Below are 25,477 nucleotides of genomic sequence, written 5' to 3'. Positions count from 1 at the left end.
TTAATTCCTTTAATACCTTTTTTATTAATTATCTAATAACACAAACAGATATTTCTTAGCCTGTTATCTGAAGCTATGGGAAATTAATTGCTGAAAAGAAGTATTGTTTTCCTACAGGATGGTACAAAAAGCTGTCTGCACAACAAGAGTTCAAGAAGACCTTGATGATTCCTACTCCTGCTCTTATCTCTATTGACAGCAGTGCCACAAACACAACAAAACCAGCTCTTTAAAATATCTTAATGAAGAACTGAAATGCATATGCATCCTAGCAGCAAACATGAAAACCCTACAGAAAATAGTTCTCCAGTTATCTGAAACTCACTGTAGCCACATCAGAGCAGGGTTTCAAAAAAAAAAAAAAAAGACCAAATACTCCTTTGAACATTCATCATTAATTTTAAAACACTGATTTTAACATTATCATGCGCAGCCCTCTGCAGTCAGAGTCGCACATAAGTGCTTTGATTATTTTTATGGTTCATAAATCAGTCACTGACCAATTTCCAGTTGTAGCTCATTGGAGATAATTGCAGAAGAAATAGCTTGACTTTTAGAACCAATTAGGCAATCACAATACATGGATCCACTTTTTTTTTTTTTTTTTTTTAAATCAATCGCCCGAGATAATTTCACAGCAAAGTCAAAACAAGCATTTGAGAGAAAGCTGATGAGCACCGGGGGGCCTGCCTTAACCAGGCAGATGAGAGCCATGGTGAACAAGGCACGAGGAGATATTTGTTGGGGTATAACAGGAGCTACCAAAGCACTTTCGAGTCCAAAATTGGAACTACTGAGGGTACAAAAAGCAGGGTGTCAGAGACAGAGCAATACTGCTACTTCATAGCAGGTATCTACTTAAAAGCTGGTAGCTTTAGCAAAGTAAAAATCTGAGAATTGAATGAATTAAAGTCAGCTATTCACTTTCCACCTTGATAAGTCCAGCTTAGACCATCAGACCTAAAAGAGGAGAAAAGCAAACTACCCAGCTAGTCCCAGCAGGGGCATAAAGTGGCTTCTGCTGCCTCCCACTTTCTGAACACTATTTTAGAGAGAAGTATGCAAGTAAAACAATGCAGGACCTCATGGTTCAGAGACAGAAAGGTAAGTGAGCTCCTGCTGGCTCTAAAGAAGCGAAAGAACCTGGGAAGATCAGTCAAGAAGTACTGCATCAGTTTTTACACAGTCCCTGGTCTGTGGAGCAAGCTGCTACCAGAAGTTATCTGAGAATTTAGGGCTCAGGAGTGTTTCTATGGATACAGACAATATTTGCAATTACATCACTGGTGCTAAAATAGATTGTTTTAAAAATATTAACCTACCCATGATCTTCTTCAGGGTTAAAACCCAACTTTCCTTACAACTTGCTTAGAACATATCTAATCCAGGCACATTCCTTAGCCCCTTCCCTAGCACACAGGCTGCACCTCCCTGCAGTCCATGGAAACACGTTCAGCAATGGGAAGTGGAAGAAAGCACCGTGCTTGATACCAGAAGTGTAAAAAAAAAAAAAAAACAAAAAACAAAGTCACAGTAGTTTATTTCAAAGGATTTTTCATTCAAGAGCTCTGCTGCCACCACAAGGACGTGGAAGATGGGACAATATGAAAGTTTTAAAGCTTAAGTCCTCTGAAAGCATGTAACATACAAATGGATGTGGTAGCAGAAAACCTACAGCCAAGCTGGTTTGGTTTGTGCCTGTGGCTTTTGAGGTTTTTGTTATCCATTTAAATGGCTTTATTAATGCACTTAGAATGGCTGCATCAGTAACATCTGACAGCATTTGTCGTAGAAATCCAATACATCCCCCCATTCTCCAAGAAAACATTTCAGCAGTATTTCAGAGTACTGTACTTGACAAAGTCGGGCACTATTCCTTCACAAAACCAGGCTGCCTTTGTATTCTCAGCGAGTGGAATACAAACAACTGACTTTCACATCTGCCACTGGCCAGGACCGGATATTTTCCATAGTGCTACTGCGCAAATTCACATGGTATTCAGCTTGGGGAGATGAGCAATGTCCTCCCAGCCACGGTGCCTGAGTGTTGGAAAGGATTCAGGAAGGCTGGATTAGTGGGTGCAGAGATAAAAGCAAGCTGTGTCGGATTGAATGGCTTCAGTTTGCCACCAGTCACCCTCACACACAGCTCCACATAATTCTCTGGTGTGCAGTGATCACGTATCTACCACAGAATGATTAATGTAGATGGCAAATCCCTTGTCTGTGCGGCTACGCTGCAGATAAACCAGCACAATTCTGTGTTTTCCATCTCAGAATTGTATGTAGCCTGGAATCTGAGCACTTGGACACCAAACTTCAACAGTACCGCTCTGGGAACAGAGCTCGCAGCTTCCCGACATCCCCAGTGGCTATTTCTGCTTGACTTTTGAGGCTATTTTTCTGCTAGAGCAACGATGCAATCAACACGTTTCTGCAGAGGCGTAACTCTGAAGTCAGGACCGACGGGCAGTAATTCTGCTTTGTGATGACGTGTCGAAAATCACAGGGAGTGATCACACAACACATGAGAGAACACTTACTGAAACTGCATATTTAAAATGGACTCTCTGAAAACAGAAGGCATAGAATGATAAACTTAACAGATTTTAAGCTATAAAATATGACCTCGCATTTGTGGTGCTTCAGTGTCGAATGGGAGTAAGGAAATCCAGATGGGATGCTAGATTTATTTTGCTTTAACTTATGGAAGGTAAAAATGCCCTAAATTACTTCATAAATAATTTACTTAAATAATAAGCAATTTGACTCTCCTGGAAGCTGAGATTCCAGGATGCTTCCTCTTTGAAATGAATCACATGCAATTAGTAAACTGATGCAAGAATAGAACGGAAAAGAAAATTAATACGCATCTTCCGTCCTCACTGAGGATAGGAAGTCAAATGCAGTGTCAATAATTATTTGCACCCATGGGCTTTACATGCAGCAGTATTTTAATCTCCCAGAGAAATACCATAAACAAAGCTCAAAAAGAAAAATCTATGTGCATTCTTGTCGAGTTGTAGTATTGGTATAGTAATTTTCTAATTGTCTGAAGCTTAAACATCTGTAGTCGAAAAACTTTCTCTGGGAATGAAATACAGGAACAGAACCAGTTAATTTAATTACCCAGTGTCTTGATTTAAGCTAATAAAAAATCATATTTACTGATGAAAAATAAGCAAAGAGACAAAACACAAAAGAACACACACTGATTCTACTTCACTTTTACAAAAAATCAGATCACTCACGAAGAGATTTTCAGAGACAAATATGGTGCATAGCTCCAAAAAGGAGATTAAGTATTCGATAAAATTCTTTTTGAGTTTGCCTTTTAAAAAGAAAAATACCTGACACGTACCCTTTATTGACCTAGCTAGTGCTCCTTGAGAACCAATTCTGTCAGGTTTCCTGCTAAGAGCTACAGATATTGCTCAATGCTCTGCAAGACTCTGACAGCAAGGTCATATAGCAGCGAATGGACAACAACACACCTATCTCCAGACAGGAGCAGTCACTGCACTGAAGCAGCTGTCCTTTGTGACCACCCCAAGAGTATTTCATATAAGAGCTATGGCTCTGAACTTGTTAGCACCGCTCAGCTGTTGGGGGAGCAACCTCTGAAGCCATTCTGCGATCATGGTGGCAGGTAGTTCCCTCCTGGAGTTACTAGGACAGCTAAGACTGCCCCACTTACACGGTATTTAAGTGCAGACATGTTGCTCATTCCTTCAAATACTTGGGATGAAACAAAATTCAAGGCAGTGCAGTTTAATCCTGTGCACCACGTGGTGTTTCTCCCACAAACGTATTGTGCCCTTTACACCTTCCCAATCTTCTCCGTGCAAACAAAAAGTTTGTAAGACAGCCTATTGATCTGTCAGAAATGTAAACGCAATGGAAATTGCGAGTGTTATGGATTACTGCTAGTCCTGCTGACATCATGCTCTTGTATTTGTTGCCTGGGTTTAAAAACCATGAAGAAATTAGATCACCTTTACTGAGAGTAGTTTTTTGGGGTCATCCGCAGTCCTATCATTCTTTTAAACTTTTTATCAGTCAAATCAGCTACACTAAAGCTAGCAAAAGTTTCTATACTCAGCACTGTACTTGTTGTATCAGTATTGTCACCAGCAGAAATTGAAAAACAACAAAACCACACAGCTGTTTCTACAGCAAACTGCACTACCTGTCTCTCTGCAAGTCCATGAAAGTATTTGAAAAGGTTTATCTAGTTTGAGGTATGTATCTAAAAGGAAATGGTACCTTTAATGTTCTAGTTGGAGCCCAGCCAGTGCCATCAATTGAATGTTCTCTCAATAAACTGAAAAAAAAAAAGACAAACGTATTACACAGTGTAACTTCTAGTTAAACAAATTTTGTCAGAAGTCTTCTGACAAAGCATTAACAACATTGGAAGAAATTGCATTGTTAGAATTACAGACCTCTTGCATCTGGTACCAACGTCCTGGAACTACATTCTTCACAGAGCTCATTACAGGTTTCCTGATCTGAGCTCAGCTTTGTTAAAGAAATCAAATTATTTTGTTTAAGTGTACCAAGTGTGACAGCAGTCCTCATGACACAGTCTGACATTGAGCCTTTATGTTCCCCTGAGCACAAAGACACACATCTGTGCTCCAGTCCAGAACACGTTCATCTTTGGTGACAGACCAAAGCATGCCAGTAGACCAAATTTGGTGGGAGGCACCATGTCCTGCCATATTCGATCCCCCTAAGAGGATTTTTTGGAGGGATAACTAATTAGCAGCAGTGAGGATTATTATCCTCTTCTGTCAAAGGACTTCAGCTGCTCAAAATCAGGTACAGGAAAATTACGCAGCTCTGGTCTGTCTCTTCGGGAAGGCCCTGTGACAGCTGTAACATCAACAGATGTGTGCCAAACCTCTGGGGACCCAGAGCAAGGAATTCTAAAAGCAAAATCTTAGAGACAGCTTCTCGTCTTCCAGGAGGTGAGCTGCATGGCATGCAGGACATTTTAAGGCTTTCCAGGCAAACCCAATACTGCACGTACCACCAGCTTGAAATCATGAAGCACTCTGTTAATTAGTCTGTGAAAAACAGATTGCTACAGAAGAGTTCCTTATAAACTGTAACACACATTCTTAATTTTATCATTTATATTAATATAAATAATTAAGACATGGACTTTCCTATGTGCACACATACTGTATAGGAATGTTACACAACCTGAGTATGTTAAATATTAAGTCCACTGAAGCTGCTGACCCGTTTACAAGATGGAAGTGTTGAGCTGCATTCAGTTGGTTAGGCATTCCTGGACCTTTTGTTGGTAAAAACCATCAGCAGTTCTGAGAAGTACTGGAGACCAGCACACAATTTAGAAATTGCAGAAGTCTTGGAAAATTGACAAAAGAACTCTTGCTCACATTTGTGAGAGCAAAGGCAATAATCTGAATAAGAAAGAGGATCTGGAAAACTTTAAGCATCATCTCACAATCGTGTCTTCCTCTGTTAAGAATCAACCAAACTGAAAACATAAGTATCAAGGCACAAAAATTCATCAGCAACAGTAGCTTCTACTACTAAAATACCAAGGTTAAAGTGAAATAGTCTTAAATTACTCTTTTTTTTTTTGTGCAACATTACTCCTTGTTCCCTGTACAGATGCTAGGAACAGGATGAATGCACTGGACAAGACTATCCCGTCTTAACCGCGCTGCTAATCTCATTTCTGTGCCTTTGAAAAGATTAAACATGCCATTAACACTAGCACAGCTCAAAACCAATTTAAATAACATTAAAAAGAGCATATTGTGGCTGTGTCTTTTGTTTGTATTACAAAACTGTAAGCGAAAATGATACTGAACAGGCAACAGCCAGGATTCTCAGATTTTGAGGAGATAACAGGCTTTTTGAGCTTCCTGTCTGGCTGCTGCTCTGAATTCTGCTCCAGTACTCCCCTCCTCCCGCTCATACATAGCTCCCTGCAAACTTAAGAATGAGGAGTAAGTGAACACATACAATAAAAAAGCCTGAGAGTATCCACTGAGAGAGCTCAAGGTGCCTGAGCACATCAGCCAAGCCTCGTTAACACCCTTCAAGCTCCCCAAGCTCCTCTCTGCAAATCTCCAGGTGGGGATGCTCAGCAGCCAGGCCTGGAGAGGAGATACTCATACCCCTCATAGAGCTCTGGCAGGAAAGCAGTGACAACAGATAGTCGTACCTTTGCCTCCTGTTTCTGATCTGCTGATGTGATTAGTTTTTAGAGCAGCATCCTCTTTCTTCCTACAGATTGGGAGTGATCATTATGCCCCAAAGCAAATCCTTTTTCTGTGCAGGGTGCCTAGAAACTGCATCTCATGTTCTCCACGAAGTTGACCTAGATATAACTGCCAGGCAGCTTGGAGCTCTGAATGGTGATCTGCTCTCAGCACTTCACACAAACCAACAGCAGAATGAAGACCAAAGCCAGCAGAAAGGTGCCAAGTACATCTTGAATTAGGGGATGAGCAAGCCTCTGTGGGTAGTTCCTGTTCAAAGGGGATGAGTCCTGCTGCCACAGAGGAGCTGGTTAGCACCAAGTTCTCACATCACACCCACTGCTTCAAGAAGCTGCCCTCAACAAGCTCCCAGCCAGGCTACAGGAGCCACTTGTTCTAGCAGGGTTTTGGGACACCCGATGGGCTGGAAAACCCACCAGGTTTTTCACTTGAAGTCACTACTCTAAAACTGCCAGGACTTGGCTGCATCATACCGGGGTGCCAGAAGGCTTATCTAGCATGATTTGCCTCTTTGTGATGCTGTAGGATGAACGTGCATCCAGAAAGGGAAGGGTAAGCAAATTCTGCAGTTTCAGCAGCACATCAGACTCCTAGAGCTAGTTACTAAAGGCATTCACTGCTGAAGAAGAGACGGGAGGTTAAGTGCCAGGGTCCGAGCAGTTTACCAGGCAGGTAACCTACCTAGGAACTGGGGTGATCGGTGAAAGAGGACTTCCAGCTGTAGTCAGATCTGACAGAAGCCAAGCACACCCTCAGTGACGGGAAGTGGGAACTGCTCCTCAGCTCTGGCTTTTCTATCTCTAAGACCTCACCAGAGCAGGATTTCAAGGCCCTGTATCTGAGTTCCCGTGGGAATACTGTGAGCTCGCTATTTCTGAATGTACGGTAACCAAAACAGCCACTGGAATGCTCAGCCCTCTGTTCAGCATTCACTTCCACAAATACCTTCTCCTGCTGTGACTTAACTTGTGCATGGAGAAAAACTGAGGAAATTTCTTTTTAAATACATAGCATCCTAAAAAGATTAGGCAAAAACAACTAGTGAGTTGGGAACTACGTGGTTCTAGCAAGCTTAAAACTTTCTGAAACACCAGTTGACATGATTATAGCTTAACTAAAAAGAGAAAAAAAAAGATACTGTAATGAGGGGGTCAGTCCCAGAGGAAGGCTGCTTTACATGAACATCTCAGACAAATGTTTATCAACACAAAGCATCAGTTCCAACAAAAGTTTTGCCTTCCAAAAAGTTTTGCCCAGAGAAAATGAAGTTGTGGGTGCCCTGGCAGTGCCCAAGGCCAGGCTGGATGGGGCTGGGGGTGGCACTGGGTGGGCTTTGAGGTTCTTCCAGCCTTCTGTGAGCCTGCGGTTCCTTTAGCCAACAGAAAGCATCAGGCAAGGTAAGTTTGAATTAAGGTATGATAATACAATTAGATGATAATGTACCCGTGATAATACAACTCATCAGTTCCAAACACTTCTGCGTTCATCACCCTTTAACACTGTGCCATGGGCTCAGAGCACCAGTGGCAGAAGGGCACATCCACCAACACGGAGCAGCTCACTGCGTTTTCTTTCTGGGTATCTTGATGCTTCCTATCCACATGTGGAGTAGAAACAATATCCTTAAGTACGGTCCAGATCAAATTTGAGTAACTGCAATTCATACAGCACGGAGGAATAATGCTTTTTGTGCCCAAAACTTGATGCACGCTTAATCATTTGCTATCTTTTAAATGGGGACCATTACCTGTGAAACCAAGACGTGCCATGGTGTGAGGTATGTTTAGCAGAAAACAGATGGAAAAATACTGATACTAAATGTTTTTACTGCTTAAAAAAAATACCCGATGCTATTTTTATGTAAATACTCTGGTAGAAGTTGATTGCAGGTACTATATATAGACTGCATTCTCTGTTATAACAGGCATAAAGTAGTCGGAGTTATTTTAGCTTTTCCATCTAAATGGTAAGACATTTCAAAGGTTTAATATGCTTAAGTATCTGACAATCAAATAAAGCTGACATTTCAGTGCAGATGCCAAAGAAATGACTTCACTTCATTAAGCAGAATTATGATGTTCCAACACTACATTTATCTGTCATAATTAAAACCATTTTTAAGACTCGAAACACTGAAATATCCTCAAGAGTGCGTGGAGGCTTCGTTTAACCTCGGAAGATAAGGCACTGCAGGCAGAGCTTACACTTTTAGCTCTCTTTTGGTATCTAGCATTTCCTGCTCACTGGTTCCAAACAGCTCCTCTATTCATGCCTTTACTCAGTCTTTTACACTAACAACTCGTGCTCTGACACTGTCCAACACCAGGTACGTGCTGAGCTGTCCAAGGCTGGTTCCCATCACCCTTTGATGGCGTTAGCTTCTCAGAAGCACGGAGCAGACCACGGAGGCTAAAAGCACTGATATCAGTTCATTAACTGTTATCAGCCCACAAGCTTGACCTGCCTACGAAGGGAGGGACTACCCCGGGAAAGCTTCATTTATAGCCAGGACCTTGTACACAGCACTAGAATGATTTTTAAATCTAGAGGGAAAAAAACATATCTTTTAAGCACTAATTTGATACACATGATGGTAACTCTTCTGGATTTTCAGAGCAGCCTTCAGTCTTACTTCCATTGCTTATGCTTCATTTCATTTTTCTTTTATGTCCCATTAACTTGAGAAATGACAGCCATGCTTCTCAAGTCTGTTTAGGTTTAGTTTCTGACCAATTTCACCATCCAGCACTCAAGATAAAACAGTGAATTTATAAAGTTTCAGAGAAACTGATTTTGAAGAGGAAACATTTACTATCAGGCAAAAAAGGCAGAGCAACATAAGCTCATCCCTTTTGTAAAAGTGAGCTTTTGTCCTTCCTATTTTGACTTATACCTACCCAATTCTCTTTTGCTATAGCATGCTATAACAAGTTAAGTGTGTCTTTTAGCAGATATTAAATGTGAAAATAAATAGAAAATACAGAATAGTTACTGTCAAATTATTTGTTTTCCTTTTATGAAATATGGTTTCCAAGCACTTAACACATTTGGAAATAAAATTACTAAAGTCTTCAGTCCTCTCAGATCCTGAGGACTACTCATCTATGAGGGGAGGAAAAGTAAAAAAAAAAAAAAAAAAAAAGAAAGAAAAAGTTCTCTATATTGGATTTTATACTTTTACCCTAAATAGAACAAAAGACTGAACCTAAAGAGCCAGATTCTACGCAGTCTCTAAAGCACAGCAAGAACACTTTCAGTATATTTCTGTGGTCCTAAGGGTCACACGCCGGTCTGATTTCCAAAATCTGTTGAAGAAATAATACTGACATGAAAACTACATGCAATATTTTATGACACAAAGGCATAAAAAAAATGCTGTTGCTACCTTAAGCAGATTTCTCCCATCTCTGTAATGTTCGGATGCCAGATTCTTGTCAAGCATTTTACTTTTGGAGGCTGTCAGGATAGAAAACAAATTACAATGTTATCCTTTAAAATAAAACCAAATCACTGCTACAAGTCACAGAACTGAAAAGGGAAATATATTTGATATTCACAGCCTAGGTTCGCATGTTAAAGACCTCAATAATATAATCTACAGCAGCTACACCAGCTTTTTCTGCCCTTTTAGCTTCCCTCCACTCTTTACAAATCACGGGCTGGTATTGGGCCTTTCCCTAGAAAAAATCATTTTGAAGAAAGCCAAGAAAATTTACACTCTTCTCCTACCTCCTTCAGGGAAAGGAAACCAAAAACCACTCGATGTTATTTAGTTTCTTAACACTTAACTAGTAAGACAACAATTTAAACTGCGTAACTACTAAGTGTTTTTCTAGAAGGTTTATCCAAGTTTTTTTATCCAAGGGGGTTTGTTAAAAAAAACAGCAGAGGGTGTAATGATAAGAAGTGAATGGGAGCATTAAGGGAAATGTGAAGAAGGGCAGTCATATCCAAACTCAAGATATTAAGTTAAAAAGACTTATTTCCAGGCAAGACCACCAGAATTCTCAATTGCACAGTGAGTTTTTGAAATATAGATCCTTAAAACACAACCGTGTTTCCTCTACTTTTGGAAGTAAACAAAGAGCAGCTCATAAAAACGCCAGTAACTAAGCAACAGCACACGATCCCATCCCTGTTCTCCAGATTACGATTTGCAGCTTTCAATCAAGCAGATTAGTTTTTATAGTAGGTATACTGTAACATCAGCCCAGACCAGTCCTTTCGTAGCTTCAATTAAAGCTGGTATTATAAATGCGCAGCTATTTTCCTCTCCTGCCTCCCAAGCCGCCCTCAGACCAGAAGCGAAGCAGCTCTAATAGCTGTATCTGCATAGTGGTGTGTTTTGGCTCGCTTTGTTCTCAGCTCTCCAACATTTCAGTAAAATATTGAGATGCACGTTAGAAACTCAGCCCAGCTCCTGGGAGAACAGAGAAGAAAGTGTGTGAGATACTGAGCTACCACAAATATACCTGAGCGATGCTCAAAGAAGAACCCCCGAGCACCAAAACACATCCCCAATTTTTCATGCAGACATCAGCTTTCCTCCACAAATATTTAATATTTGATATATACTTAATGTTTGATATTTAATGTCGGTCCAACAACTGCTCCACATCCAGCCCTCAGGGCACTGGCTGCCCCAGTGCTGCTCACACCATTACCAAAAAGCAAGGGGAACGCAGATAACATTTTCCAACTTTTTAACCTTCAAAATCCCCAAACGTTCACCTTGGAAGCTTTCTAAGAGCCCAACCTTCTGGCAGCTACGCCCTCACACTGTTTTGAAAGATGTCTGGTTCTCAAAAAAGGGGAAAGCAGCAGTATTTATTCCGTGCTGGTAGCTCAAGATAAAAGAGCAAATTTCACCATACGTGCCTTCAAACAGAGAATGTATTAATGAATAGAAAAAGTGAGTTCTATGCAAACTAAATCTTTACAAAAAATCCCTAAATCCTCACAGTTACTCCGAGCAAAGTAACTGTTGTCTCAATTTTGAGTAATACAGTTACAAAAGAATTCATTTATCCTTTCACCAAAGTGCTTTTCATCTCCACAAATTAGAAAAACCCACTCCTGACAGTAAGACAAAGGTTTTCTTCTTCTCTCCCCTTCTCCTTCTGTTAGGAAGACAGACAGGACACCTGCAGCACTGCCACAAACAGTCCTTCAGACAGAACTTCTCCTCGAGCTTTCACTTTGAGTAATTGCTGAGTTTTCCTTAAATCAGGGAACCCACACAAGCTTTCCTTGCCATGATGTTTCTCTTGAGCACCTCAAACCATCTCCAGGTCATACACGGGACACTTTGCGCAGCAAAGCTTACAAAATCCATGTACTTTGCTGTTTATAAGCTCATCTTCCCCTCAGGTGCTGGAAGATGCACGCGCAGATCCAAACTCAAACACACCAACAAATTGAGTGATTTCCTTCTCCGTTCCTAAGCAGCCACTGATCTTTTCTTATTTGCCAAAAGAAGGACCAAGAAGAGCAGCTCTGCTGCTAAATCCCTGGCTTTTGGCCTCTGCCTAAGGCATCCCATATCATAAAAACCTTGGAAAACTAGAGACTCCCTAAGCCTCTCTACTCCAACAACATGACAGATGAGAACCACAGGAGCTGCAAACAAGCCCTGGCTTGTGAAGTCAGCTTAGTTTTATGTCCTCGTCAAACCACATCTGTGCTAGTTATCAGGTTTGATTCCTTAAAGCATCAGGTCCCCAGTCTTGTAGCACCCATTGCTTCATTAGCTGGCACCTCAAGGCAGAAAAGAAGATTGTTTTGTTTGTTTTAAATCACACATCCCCTGGACAGTGGATTTTTTTTTTAATTTGAAAAAAACAAAACACAATTGCTCCCGTTTCTTAATGCCTCCTGTTTCTGGGTAGCTGGTCGATGAAGAAAGTGGTGCTTGGGAAACAGATGCTGCAGAGACAGAGGTCAGGCAGCAGCCCATGGCTCTGAAGGTATCTGCTGTGCACTTCACCATCTGGCTTGCCAGTTCCCAGCTTCCTCTGATGTCGGTGACAGCAGCATTCCCAGCGCTCTGTGTAAGCACAAACCCTGGCAAGCCTCTGCTTGCTGTTCACAAACACTCATGAAAGTGCAGCGTAACCAGAATAATGCTTCAGTGACAGGGTTGCCAACGGATTTTAATATTTCTAACAGCATGACAGTTCGAGGAGATGCTGCAGAATTAACTAATCCTGCCTCTCGCGGCCTTACTGCAACATCTGCGTCAGTACCGACCGCCTTCTGCTCTGCCACAGCATCCCACCGCCGTCAGGAGCGCAGGCTGCAGTACCTGGGATGCAGTGCTTTGCACTGAAGTCCTTCCTTCACAATATAGCTGCTAAGGGTATAAGAGAAGAACAGCATATTGGCGAATTATGCAGTGTATGAAGGGCAGCCTCCTGTGTGTTTCTGTAGGCAAGAAGCACACAGTCGATTTTTTCTTCCCAAATATGTAGTGTTTAACAGCATAGTGGGTACACCCCACATTCCCTACCTGGGACAGCAGGGAGCCCTCATATAGAAGTAGACACTGAAATTTCTTCCAGTACTTCAGCAATTACCTCTACATCACAACTGAGAAAAAAATTGGAGCTTTAAAAGCAATTCAGAAAAGGTAAAATTAAGTGTTGACCTTCTAGAGACTTTTAATGCCACAAAAGGAGCCTTGATAGCTAAACATCAATCCCCTTACTTCTATCAGCATAGCATCTTATCACAGAGTAGCTCTGACTTTAGGGGGAAAAAGGCCTCCTAGGACAATTCTTTTTTCTTTCTGTATTCAGACCACGGCCAGTACTTATGGGAAGAGCTAACAGAGTCTGGAAAACATCAGACGCTCAAGCCTACCAGTTTTCTGTGTTGTGCCCATAAGGCAGTGCTATAAAAATGAAGAAAGTCTTGGCTGTGAAGAGAAATCAAGGCGATCAGAAGAGTTTGGATGCGAGCAGAGGGATCTGCAGACACCAGGGTTTCCTTAGGCTCCAAAAAGCAGGCAGCCTGAATCGGATGCTTACAGAAGGAACAGATCTGAGGTGCACAGATTCCTTTTGGAATACATTTTTGGGTCACGTATAGGGTAAATTCCTCCCTTCAGGATGTTTTTTTACCCCATCTGTCCCTGGAAGGCAAGCCAGCCTGTTCAGGACCATGTGAATATGCTTGCATCCTTGTCACCAACTCTGCTTCCCTCATTAGGGCTGCGGGAAGCATTAAGTTTAGTTAATTACGGATACAGTGGAAGAACCCTTACAATACTTTATTTCCTTACAGCTGATGAGAATAAACATCCCCGGTTCCACACATAGCAGCTCAGTGATGCTGAAGTGCCTGATTCACTAGCTGGGTGCTCTGCTTACAAAAAAGAGGCAGCTCTTCATGACAGAGTTCGCTCCAGAGCATCCCTCCCACACTTTAGGCTCTTGAATCTTTGCACTGAGGAAGTGTATAGCTGAGGTGCCAAGAGCTGGAGCATGTCCGAGTCAGGAATACATAGAGCACAGGATAAGTTACTTCCCTATATTCACTTCTTACCCAGAAATGAAGTCAGCCTCCAGCACTTTGTTCCCTGGACAGGGCAGCATGCCCCAGTTGCAGATCACAACACAAAGCCCTCCACGCCTTTCCTCTTCAGTTAATATTCTTACACTCCTCCCCTCTGCCACCGTCCTACACAGCTGCTTCTTTTTCCAAGGCAAAAGCTGAATGCTTGTTCATGAGGAATGAAGGGGGAAGACAATTCCCCAGAGGAGCAATGAACATAAGGGATGTGGACAACAGCTGGCTACAGAAATTATAGGATGCTGTTACAGAAACTACACTACGAATTATGCATTTGATAGCATTAAAACCAGATTTTTTTCTTATATACAAGCTCAAGAAATTAACTAGAAAATGATGGCTATAATGACCTGTCTGGTGGTTATACTCCTACTCACACAGCCATGCTCAGCACTACTGCAGGCAGCTTGATGCAGATGTGCGATATCCCAACCTCGCCTGGAGGCTGGGAGAGCACTGGCCCCGCTAAAGAGACGTTAAAAACATCACCACCACTGATCTCAGTTTCATTGCAGAAAACCAAACCATATTATTTTCACAATATTTCTGAATTTATACATGTTCATTAATAACCTGGCCAGCCCGCAACATTCAGCCACCTGCATTTTTCTTTTTTAAATATATTGCACAAAGGCAAACTTCACGTTTGTGTTGAATGAGAGGCAGGTGCTCAGGATTCAGAAATCTGTTAACATTTGCTGTAAGTTTTCTGTCAATGTTGAGCAGGGAGCCGTAACAAACCAGAAGATTTTTTAATTACAGCAATTAAACAGATCTAAATTAACATGTTCTTGTGTTACCACGTAGCAAGTTCTTTCCTGCAACAGCATTGTTCAGGTGAATACCTTAAACTCAAGAGTTTAAGAAATTAAACAGTGTATATATATTTTGTCTATTTCCCCCTGTGCCCATCATTGCCACAGTGGTTAAACTCTTACTGAGGATGACTAAAAAAAAAACCAGGCAGGTGAGAACATCAGAGGGTTCCCCCTCCATGTTTTTCAGGTATGTGATGGCTCAGTTTATTCAAGTTTGCAGAAGGATGCAGACATTTAAGTGACCACCTATATATCCATATAAGCGACCACCTATATATCTATAGTAATGCACATAACCACACAAGCGTGTAAAACTCACATGAAATTCTCTGGCAAGGTTATAAGGGGAGCTTCAAACCAAAAGGAAACACAACTGGAAACACCAGATGTACTAACAGAAGCCTATCGATAGACACCCAAAATACTGGGACTGGTCAAAACCAAACCCTATAAAACACTAAACTGCAATAGAGTTCCAAATCTCCAAAGAGCATTACTTTTCTCTCTTTACCCATTCCCAAAGCAAAGAATCAAGTAGGAGAGATGAAGCTGCCTCAGAAATGCTAAGGTCCTCCACAAGCAGGACCTTTTTAAAAGCTATAGTGCACGTCCCATGCATTTGTTGACTATAAATAAAGGAACATTAGGAAACTTGTGAAGGCGTCTTCTGGAATGCCAACCCAGTTATTCTGTTATATATAAACAAACTAACAATGCTGTGACTGCAGCTACTACACATATATGATGCTGGATTTAGGCCTGATGCATCTGAACCCAAGTCAAAGGTCTTCTCAGATACATTTCTCCAGCATCCTCCCCTACACGTTTTTCAGCCTCTGAAAGAAGAGCTCTGAACTACTGCTACCAGAGGCCAGGAAACGGAAAGAAGAAATGTTAAATAAAGTTACAAAAACAAGCAAAATCATTTAGTTTGAACATTTTTAAAGAAAGTAAGGCTTCCTTCATAATTCATACCTCTAAATGCAATTACTGCAACTCAAATGCTCAAATGAATATAGTTTCCTTACATATCAAATTATCAGAACACAGAACAGCAAGAGTAATTCAGGAGAACCAGACATATGCCCCAACTGCTTTCCATTTTTGGAGTCTATCTTTTCCCTTTGACAGCTGAACTCTGAAAACAATGTCTGAAGTTATTTTTATCGTAATTGTACCTCCACCTCCCTTGCCAGGATCTGCAGTTTTAGTAGAGGATAATAATGAAATAACATTTCTCATGCTTCAAAAGTTCTCCGGAGCTTTCCATTTATCTATAATAAGATATGGCAATCATTTGGAGGTCCTCTGGAAGGCTATTTGCTTAATAACCACTGAAATAGGCTTGTTTGGATTTGGTGGTGTTTTTTTTTTTGTGTGTTTGTTTTAAAGATATTTAATTAAGCAGCCTGGGAAACAAGCAGCAGAACTGGCAGAGGGCACAAAAGGAGGCCACTTGCCACTGTACATGTGGACAAACCAGAGCAAGCCCAGCACCCAGCCACATTAATCAGAGGCTACAGTGCACGGAGCACGAGGAGAGGCTGAGGGACCTGGGTTTGTTCAGCCTGGAGAAGGGAAGGCAAAAGGACCTTACTGCTGTCTGCACCTCCCTAAAGGGACGGTCTACAGGGCTCAGACTCTTCTTACAGGTGCACGGGGATAAAGGAAGAGGTGATAGACAAGCTGCAACAAGGGAAATTCTGACCTAAGAAAAAAAAAATCACAAGGGTAATCACACATAGGAAGAGTGGCGCAGAGAGGCTGTGCAATCCCCATCCTCAGATTTTAAAACCCCACCTGGCCAAGGCTTTGAGCAACCAGATCCAATTTTAATGCTACCCCAGCTCAAAGCAGGACTTAGGTGACCTGCAAATGTTCCAGACAACCAAGATTCTTCTACATCTCTACAATATCTATCAACAGGCACAAGACCCTTTCTTAATCTCACTGCCAACTTCCCTCTCACATCCTATTAGGTAGAAAGGAAATGAACGACTACTGGATTAATGACAGATACTCACCACCATATTGTAGGCATCAGGAACTTCAATTTCAAATTGAAACTTTCCACCTTGGTAATAGCCCTCATCTAGAAAAAAACAAACATTAAAATGATTACCTAAGAAAATAAAGGATGCCATGTAATACACATCATAACAAAGATTCAAGAAACAGCACTGGTTTATCACCAAAAATTTTTTTTAAAAATACCAAAATGCTAGCTGCCTGCTACTCCCAAGAGTGTGAACATGGTGCTTCCCACCCTCCCCAAAACCTGTACAGTAGAAATTATTAAATCAGAAGAGTCATCCGTCCCGGACCTGTGTGATCACAGTACCAGGTGACACCAACGTAGACTAACCTTTGAACTTCTCATGTTTGTCTCTACAAAATTGTGCCATACAATGGCCACAGGGCTTGTGGCACCCCAAATCCAGCTCTCAGGAGGAGCTGCTTACACACGATGCTTGCCAATGCATGCTAAATCCTGCTCAACCCCTTCATCCTCAGCCGTGAGCTGGCAATTACTTACCCTAATAGAAATAACGGTGTGCGAGAGCACGCTTCGCAGCGTGCTACAATGAAAAGGCAAGTCAGGTCTTCCAGCTGACAATTATCCTCTGATGATGCATCAGTTAGGGAAATCTGCCTGCCTCTGCCAACCTCAGACTTGATGCTGAGTTATTAGAACTGCTAGATTGTAAAATATGAATTCTGGAGATATCTAGTTAGGTGTAACTAGAGATAATACAGTAGGTGTCAGTCAGCCTGCAGCTCCTGAGGTCCTGAGCTCCTCACCCACATCCACCTGCACAGAGCTGCAAGCCTTAGCTGTTGCAAATCTCACTTTAATAGCCTGCCCAGAACACAGTTTTTTCAAATACATCCTCCATTTCCACTCCAATTCAATTGTGAAGTGTTTGATTTATTAAGCAGACCTCTCAGGCACGCTGCTAACGCGTTACCAGCAAGTAACTGCACATGCACTGATTTTTATGGAAAAAAGGGCAAGTCAAAGCATTTATCTTTTGTTTCCAGATGTACTAGAGATTAAAAAAAACGAGTAAAGCAAGCCATTTCTAAAGAACCACATATACAAACGGCAAGTTATACCAATATCCTTTCAATGAAAGTGCTCCAAAACTACCAAACACTTGAGGCAAGATGCTGTTGCAAGAAAGAATGGTTATGGAAGTGGAATAACATTCTGCCTGGAGTTCAAACAGCCCAGCCACCACCGAGTTACCCTGTAGGACGCAGCTGATGCACTTTATCCACCAGCTAGCACCGTGTACCAGCCTTTTATCCAGGATGCAGGAACTCACACGATGCCATTCCTCATAAAACCCTAGTGGGAAGAATCAAATCGCTCTTTCGGTGAGCGTAACAGCACAACCAACACCAGACGGGAATTCAGTGCTTGTTACAGCTCAAACCATGTACCTCGAAGCCTCCCGCCAGCCTCCTGGCTGCCCTTTGGCTCGCAGGCATTTATCAGGCTATCACTTCCCAGCTTAAGCCATCACACGCAACACCCACGTGTGAATGCATGGGTAGAAGGCTGCTGCAAGGTAAAAGAAGCAGCAACTCTGGGAAGGCTGCTCGCAAAGCCCAGCAGTGGGAAGTTATTTCCACTGGCTTCGTTTCAATAGTTCCTGGATTTTCTGGCCTCAGAGCGTAGCGCACAGCAGCCCTTCGTGCTCCACCCCTGCTAATGTGAAATAGATGCCTGCTGATGGATGCAGCTGCATGTGCCTTATGTCAGAGCAACCCTCAGATTTAATCAATCTTCGCTGTAATCCAGTTGTCCAAAAGAAACATTCAAAAATGGCTCCAGGGGAGGAGAGCTTGCCAGAAGGCTGTCAAGATTGCTGCCAGCCCAACAGCAAGAGAAAAGCCATGCTCCACGTCCCTGCACACCGAAAACACCAGGCCCACAGCCTCCCTGCGCAGCAGCATTAATCAATGTGCGTCCTCACCTAAAAGCACAGGCAGCAAGATTGCTGTTGAGATTGCTCAAAAGATGCACAAGGAGAGGAAAAAAAAAAAAAAAAAAGCTGAAGGGTGGTTCTTCCCTTTCTCTGCTGTCTCCCACGATGCAGACACAGCCCAGGGTAGCTCTTGTCTGGGGCCCCCAGCAGAAGAAGGATGGGATCTGTTAGAGCAGGTCCAGAGGAGGGCCAAGAAGGTATCAGAGGGCTGGAGCACCTCTCCTATTTGAAGGGTAAAACATTTCTTCCCTACCTTCTTTTTTTTTTATTGAAACGATTCTTCCTGTATGTTTGTAGATCTTTTCACTAAAACACGCTGCTCATTACCAAAAGCTCAAATTCACAGCAAAATCTTGCAGCTCTGCCCAGCCAGAGATCTTGCGATGCACTGAGAAGCTAACCCTTCATCATGGAGTTGCCTTCTGGCATCTCAGGTAGGGTACGGAGGTTCTCCCACGTGGTTGTTCCTTCCCTGCGTCCCTACAGACTCATAAACCCTTGATTTTTCAGCCACATAACTGTGCAGCAAAAAAAAAATGAAGTTTTGGCAAAGTTAACAGCAAGAAAAGCCCTGTAAACAAAATGGTCAATTAAAATAGCTTTAGCTCATAATTTGCCCACTTATGAGAGACTTCTCCAAAAAGGGAACAAGTCTGAGCTCCTGATTTTCTCCTGCTGCTTAAATTTCTGCCTTCAAGCTGTATTAACATTCCTCCCACTTCAGTCTTGAGTTTCATTACTAACAGCCTGACTCCGATCTTAGTTTGTGTTTGCGAGGTGGTTTGATGCTTAAAAGTGCTGTGAAGACACTAAGTTATTTTGCTGCTTTTAAAGAAAATGCGAGATAACTAGGGCAGGCCCCAAAGGATGTGCTTTTGACAGTAGCTCCTTGAATCAGCACTGCTGATTGCTCAGCCACGCTCACTGACATTTGTCATTTTGTGGCATGCAAAACAGAAAACAGACTCTGTAGTAATTCCCTGAAGAATGCGACTCAAATAAGCACGCTAACCCTAACCTACCCAACCGTCTGGGAGATCCCATTAACTCTATACCTTCCTCCAGTTTTCTTCGCGTACAAGCTACCCAAGCTCACCTTCCCCTGCCAGGTTATTACCACGTCTCAGCTTCCAATTTTGGGCTCCAAGCGGAGCAGGACCGCCTGGGTTGTAGGCGGCCATCTCCTTATTTCATCTGGCTTTTGACCCAAAAAGGTGCTGGTGCAGAAATCAGAGCGGAGGCAAATGGTGCCATAAGGGCATTTTTTCAATGGCGGAACAATTCCTTCGATGACACAAGGGACAGAACAATTGCTTCAGACAGCAGCAAAACGCAGCAGAGCCTGCCTCAGGAACACGCAGTTTGCACACACTATGGCAATAAAATCTATTTTTTAGCCATTTTCTCTGCTATAACTCCCCTCATCATGCACTGCACAGAGCTGTACCATAAAGGAAACAAAATTTCTTGAGTACAAGTTAAAGTAACACTTTTTACGTGAAATTAAGTCATCCTTGTCAAAATTTTCTGAAAGTCAATTTTCATTTGAAACTCAGCCACCAGAATGATTTTGTGACATTAAATACTAAGAAAGGTTATTGTGGGACGTGGAGAACAAAGGAGCTGAAGTATTTCTGCTTGATGTTATTTTTTTTATTCAAACCCAAAGAAGCTTCTTTTATTGTCCGTTCACAACCAGCCACATTCCAAACAACTGCATAAAACAAAGCGCCCAGCAACACTGTCAGTAAAATAAGGCCAGACTGCAGAAGGCACTTCCAATGTTAAACATGTTCAGTTGGTATCTGCATGGTAACTTTGGGAAACTGTCTTGGGGTAGGATTCCCTATGAAGTGCAGTTACAGAATTCAGGCTTAAATGTTGATCAGAACAAGAAATGTAAACATAAAACGTGAATTTAAAAACAATCAGCACACCTTCACCAGATTTTTCGTGGAAGGATGCAGCTTCTAACTGCAGATAAACAAACTCAGAACCCAAAGGTGTGAGCCAGCAAGCAACAGTTCACTATGCAGACTACCAAACCTGGCTGCCACATGCTTCCTACACAGCCCCGAGCAGCGAAAACTGCAAGAAGGCATCAGATACTCCCTGGCACCAGCAGCTGCGCTGAGCCCAGCTCTCGTTCTGCAACTGGAAAGCCACAGAGATATTTGAGAAGCGCTCCCTTCAGAACCACGTGTGTGAGCAGGATTCCTACAAGTAATTCGGCAGTGCAACGCCAGAGACACTTGCAAGTGGGAGGAGGAGAACTGGCTCTGCCTTCTAACTGTCAGGATTCATGCAACACTGTTTAGGCACTACAAAAATAATTGCCTCCAGACAAGGGTTTTTTCCCTCTTGAGCCAGAAAAATTCTGGGACAACCACTTAGCAGCCCCTCTGCTAACCCAGAGAAAACAGAGTTAGCGTTCTCTAAAGAAAAAAACAAACAAACAAAAAACTTCTCTATAATAAAGGTAATTAGAAAGCTACAAAGATTTTCTTGTACGTGTCATGCTCTGCATTGACAGGGCTGTGCTAAGTTGCAGCCGATCACAAGATTCTGTACCTGAAAATAGATGTTTACTTCGCTCAGGCTACAACTGCAGAGACTTCAGCTGTGCAGCTATATTTAGAGCAACAAAATGTTAATTAAGATCATCTCATTCCTGGGATCATTTCAGCAATGAAGCTAGCACAGAACCCATGCATTGCACTCCAGGGCTGCCTCCCGACTGCAACATCTTGCTGCACAGCAGTTAACAAACAAATAAAATGATTATGTATTTAGACACCTTAACATTAGTAAGGAGAAGCCATCATTGCTTCATGTTCAAGACATCCCTGACTTGTGCTCTGATGAATTCATGAATTCAGCTCATTTCCAAAACATAACAAGGAAGTATTCACAAACTGAAGGACAATGAATTGGTGCAAACAGACTAACACTCACCGACTAAGTGTGAATACACCTCCTATGTACAGCGAGGGGTTAGAAGTTTCACAATAGCACCTGCATTTATTTTTCATTATACAGACTAGGGCAGTCTTACTCATTTTTCCATCCCCAAAAGGGGTCACATGAATTAATATGTTAAAAGATAACCCAGGATTCCTACTGCCAAGGAAGCGCTCCTTGATTTGGGGGTAATAAGAAGCAACAGTGACATCTAGTGTTTATTCGATACCAAGATACTGATTACCACAACTATTCCTGTAACTCTACTAAACGTAAACCATTAATTGCATAATGTAGGCCATCACAACGACCATCATACTGCACACAAGTTCTGTTGTCAATAAACATCTACAGAAAATCTACCAGAATTAGCTGGCAAGGAGACACTGATCCCGGCACACGTGAGTTAGGTGTGCAATGTACAGCACGTATCAGCGTTCTCATCTGAATTGTTGTGGAGTCTCAAAGGTAACAGACAAAAAGTGTTCCTGAAGTTTAGAGAGATGCAAATCCTACGCAAATTCACCCACAGAACACAAGCATAGCTTTCTGCTCTCAAACAGCCATGAGCTAACTCCATAATTTCTGATTACTATTAAGAAACTCACCTGGAAGTGATGAATTCTGAAAAGGTAGTTCTGAGGCTTTGTTTTATTGAACAACCTGCCTGCAGAAGCTCTGCAGCATACTTAAGTCATATTAAAAGATCTAATTTCCACATACTCGGACATTCAAACATGAAGAGACTCCTACTTGTTAAGCATCTTCAGACATGCATAGATTTGAAGTTTTCCAGCAGTGCTACACCTGTGATCTACCTTTTCAGCTCTACAGAACTAAGTAATCGGTAGAAGATAATAAATCTGCAACGTAACAGGGCTGTAAAACATTCATTTCTCTAGAAATAGTCCACATTTTTTCCTCAGCTAATAAAATGACTTGAAATTGGCTCAGAAAAAAAATGGTTTTGATCAAAATTAGCAAATAAGGCCTGAATACTTACTGAACCTGCCTGATTTTAATGGCATTTTTATTACCAACTAGTACTCAACATCCAGCCCAATTTTTCCATTGCCCCTATAAAATAATCACTGCATTACAGCCAGTCTTTCCTTGATTAGAAAGTTTATTGTATTTCTAAGCAATCTTTGCGTTATGTTCCCTAACCACCAACACACAGAAACAAAAGCAAATTTTTTTTTTTTTTTTTTTTAAGAAAATTACCTGGGATTACAGTTAGCTGAAAGTAATGAAGCTTGTTTGGGTCAGGAAAATTCACTTTACATGTACCTGTGAAGCAAAAGAGCAATTTGCATCAGACAAGCGTATCTCCATCGGTGTGAAAACAAATGTATCATCTTTCATATCCTCCAAATTCACACCCTGATTAATCCCTGCATTCCAGTCACCTGATTTCCTCCACTTTTTCTTCAAGTGCCTCTTCTCTGTACAGTTGGAGCTCACCTGCAGTACTTGAACCTCACTTCTCTGAGCTGTTCAGAACTTTATTTCCTTTCAGTAAACCACGTTGTCTCACGGACTTGATAACACCAAAAGAATTATCTTCTGCCCAGATGCTAGAAGTCAGCATACAGAAGCAGCATTTCTTCCTTAGAATTCTTTAGCAGTAACCTGTACATCTTAACATTTGATAGCTAATACACTGCAGTTCCCAAGAGGTCTTGCAACCACAGCCCTATGCTAGCAAAGTATTTATATTTATTTTTATTTATACTGCTCCTACTAGCTTTTATTTATACTACGAGGTGTGCTGAGATACAAGCTTTCCTGACAGCTCCATCCCAAGTCAGACGACGTACAGAACAAAGTTGTTCCTCACCCCAGCTGGGTGCCACTGTCAGCCTACTTTACTACACCCAAGGCAAGGTTCAGACTCCTAACAGGCAGTCAGATCCTTGCCCTATCCCTACAAAAATTAGCTCTTCAAAAGTAAATTAGTTTTTCAGGGTTTTGCACCAAAATAAAAGGGGGGGGGAAAGAGTCTACGTTTCATTAGTGCTTTTTATAATGAATTTCATTAATGAAATGTTCTGTTAAAAAGGACTTAATTAGCAAACTAACACTGCATTGGCAATGTGCACATTTTAATTCATGAGGCAACATTTCTTCCTACCAAGGCTTCGCAATCAGCCAGGAACTGTTTGAATTTGATGACCTGAGCGCTCCAGACAGCATGATTCCAGAGTGACTGCAGCTACTGCACTGTTCAAAAGTTAGCAGGTGACTGGAAATCAAACAGATACTGCAGGCATATGCAGCATCAAAATGTGTGTGTACAACTACTGCATATTTGTGCTTTTTTATGTTATCAGCAAGAACACGCATTCAGAGCAAAAGTTCTGAAGGTTCAGAACAAACCCTGTGTTTTTACTCTCAGACTAGAGGAATTTAAGGACAATAATGAGAATGAAGAACAAGTGAAAAAAGAAGCGAAAACATCCATCTGCGAGGTTGTGTGGGGGCTGTTAGGAAACTAGTCAGTAGTTTCAGTTCAACAGATGCAAATTTGGAGCATAACAGCCCTTTGTTTGCTTTTGATGGCACAAAGTAGTTGCCTCTCATGCACAGAGCTGGCCTTTTTGGATTATGGCACAGACAAGATGTCAAGCTGGCAGAACACACATATATCCATGGATACATTATTATCCATATTATGCAGCCTTTAGCTTCTGAATCCATCAAGCTGGCTGTCTTATTTTCCTTAGTCAAGAAGATAAATAGCAGCAAAGCTACAGATCCTATTTGCCTGCAGAAATAAGTAGAAGCTTACACAAACCCTAGTAATGCATTCAGTGTAATAGCTACAAACCCCAATATACATTTTTCAACAGTTTATTATCGCATAGAGGAGTCTAAGCAAAAAAGTTAAAAGCTAAAACTACTGTGTAAGATGTCTGTAATTGCCTCGAAGAAAGAAGAGCAGACAGAAAGGAAGAGATAAATAATGCTCCTTCACGCCATCCCTTTTTGCTGCTTCTCGTCTGTATTTTTCCCCCCTCAATTCCTCCCATCAGGCAGTCTGCACACTGAGAAGTCTGATTTTTGAGACCTGACAGCTGATCTAGAGGCATGCAAATAGAAGAGGCTGAGCAGAAGCAGCACTCAGAGGTCTAACCTGGAGGGGAAAAAAAAACAGCCAAAGCTTTTCTCACAAAGCTTTTCTCAGATGGAGAAGACTGGAAACATCACGGGTTACCTGCCAGTGTAATCAGAGGGCACATTCACTGCTTTTCTTTGGAAGATAAGCATATGGGCAGGACAGCGTGACTGCACAGCACAGCAGCACCCTGCACGTGAGCTCGCAGGCTGCAGCGAGCAGCTCACGCCTCGCTCTCTGCAGGGGAGGCATCCTGGACTCCTCTGAAATAAGAGCACGCACCAGGGGAAGTTACATAGAGCCAGTGATGTGCTCTCAAAGTGCCTCCAAGCCTGCTACGTGGTAGCTCCCACGCTCCTTTTTTAGGAATCTTGTTAATTTTTGTCATTATTTTTCATTATTATGTCCACTTAAATAGCACACCAGGTTAGAGCGTGCATAATAAATAACATAATAACCAAAAAAGCAGCGGGCTGACAGCACGTTTCCTGAGAACTTAGCTATTTGCTCTGCCTCTAAATCAGCATTTAGAGTTTTTTAAATGACGAGAAGAGAAACAGCAGTGAGTGTACTCTTCGGCTCCAGGTAACTTTGGGGGTTTCATGACAAGGAAGCTGCCACTCCACCAGCAGTCAGGTTCTGTAACGTAACCAGACGATCAATAGGATCCCCTTCCAAAGGGCACCAGCAAGGGTCCACGACTCCAACAAAGATAACCTGGGCTGCAGAGTTTTGCACAGCTTGCCC

The 25,477-nt window shown here is 42.0% G+C and overlaps 1 protein-coding gene across 5 annotated transcripts in view; it reads right to left on the bottom strand.

The window, feature by feature from the left end:
- Positions 1-25,477, bottom strand: part of UBE2F (ubiquitin conjugating enzyme E2 F (putative)) — a 67,366-nt gene that overhangs the window by 33,354 nt on the left and 8,535 nt on the right. The window contains exons 4-9 of one of the 5 annotated variants that reach the window (XM_035572095.2): positions 22,837-22,902; positions 16,681-16,748; positions 16,254-16,364; positions 9,652-9,722; positions 4,267-4,324; positions 616-2,570 (exon numbers count right to left, since the gene is read on the bottom strand). In XM_035572095.2, the coding sequence (XP_035427988.1) occupies positions 2,517-2,570; positions 4,267-4,324; positions 9,652-9,722; positions 16,254-16,364; positions 16,681-16,748; positions 22,837-22,902 (428 nt within the window). In that variant the 3' untranslated portion in view covers positions 616-2,516. Of the gene's footprint in view, positions 1-615; positions 2,571-4,266; positions 4,325-9,254; positions 9,572-9,651; positions 9,723-16,253; positions 16,365-16,680; positions 16,749-22,836; positions 22,903-25,477 lie in introns of those variants that run through there. The other 4 variants (XM_035572084.2, XM_035572128.2, XM_035572117.2 and 1 more) reach the window with 4 other exon arrangements.

This window comes from Cygnus atratus, chromosome 6 (assembly GCF_013377495.2).
Source record: "Cygnus atratus isolate AKBS03 ecotype Queensland, Australia chromosome 6, CAtr_DNAZoo_HiC_assembly, whole genome shotgun sequence".
NCBI lineage: Eukaryota > Metazoa > Chordata > Aves > Anseriformes > Anatidae > Cygnus > Cygnus atratus.
This window is presented reverse-complemented; position numbering and strand designations above follow the sequence as displayed.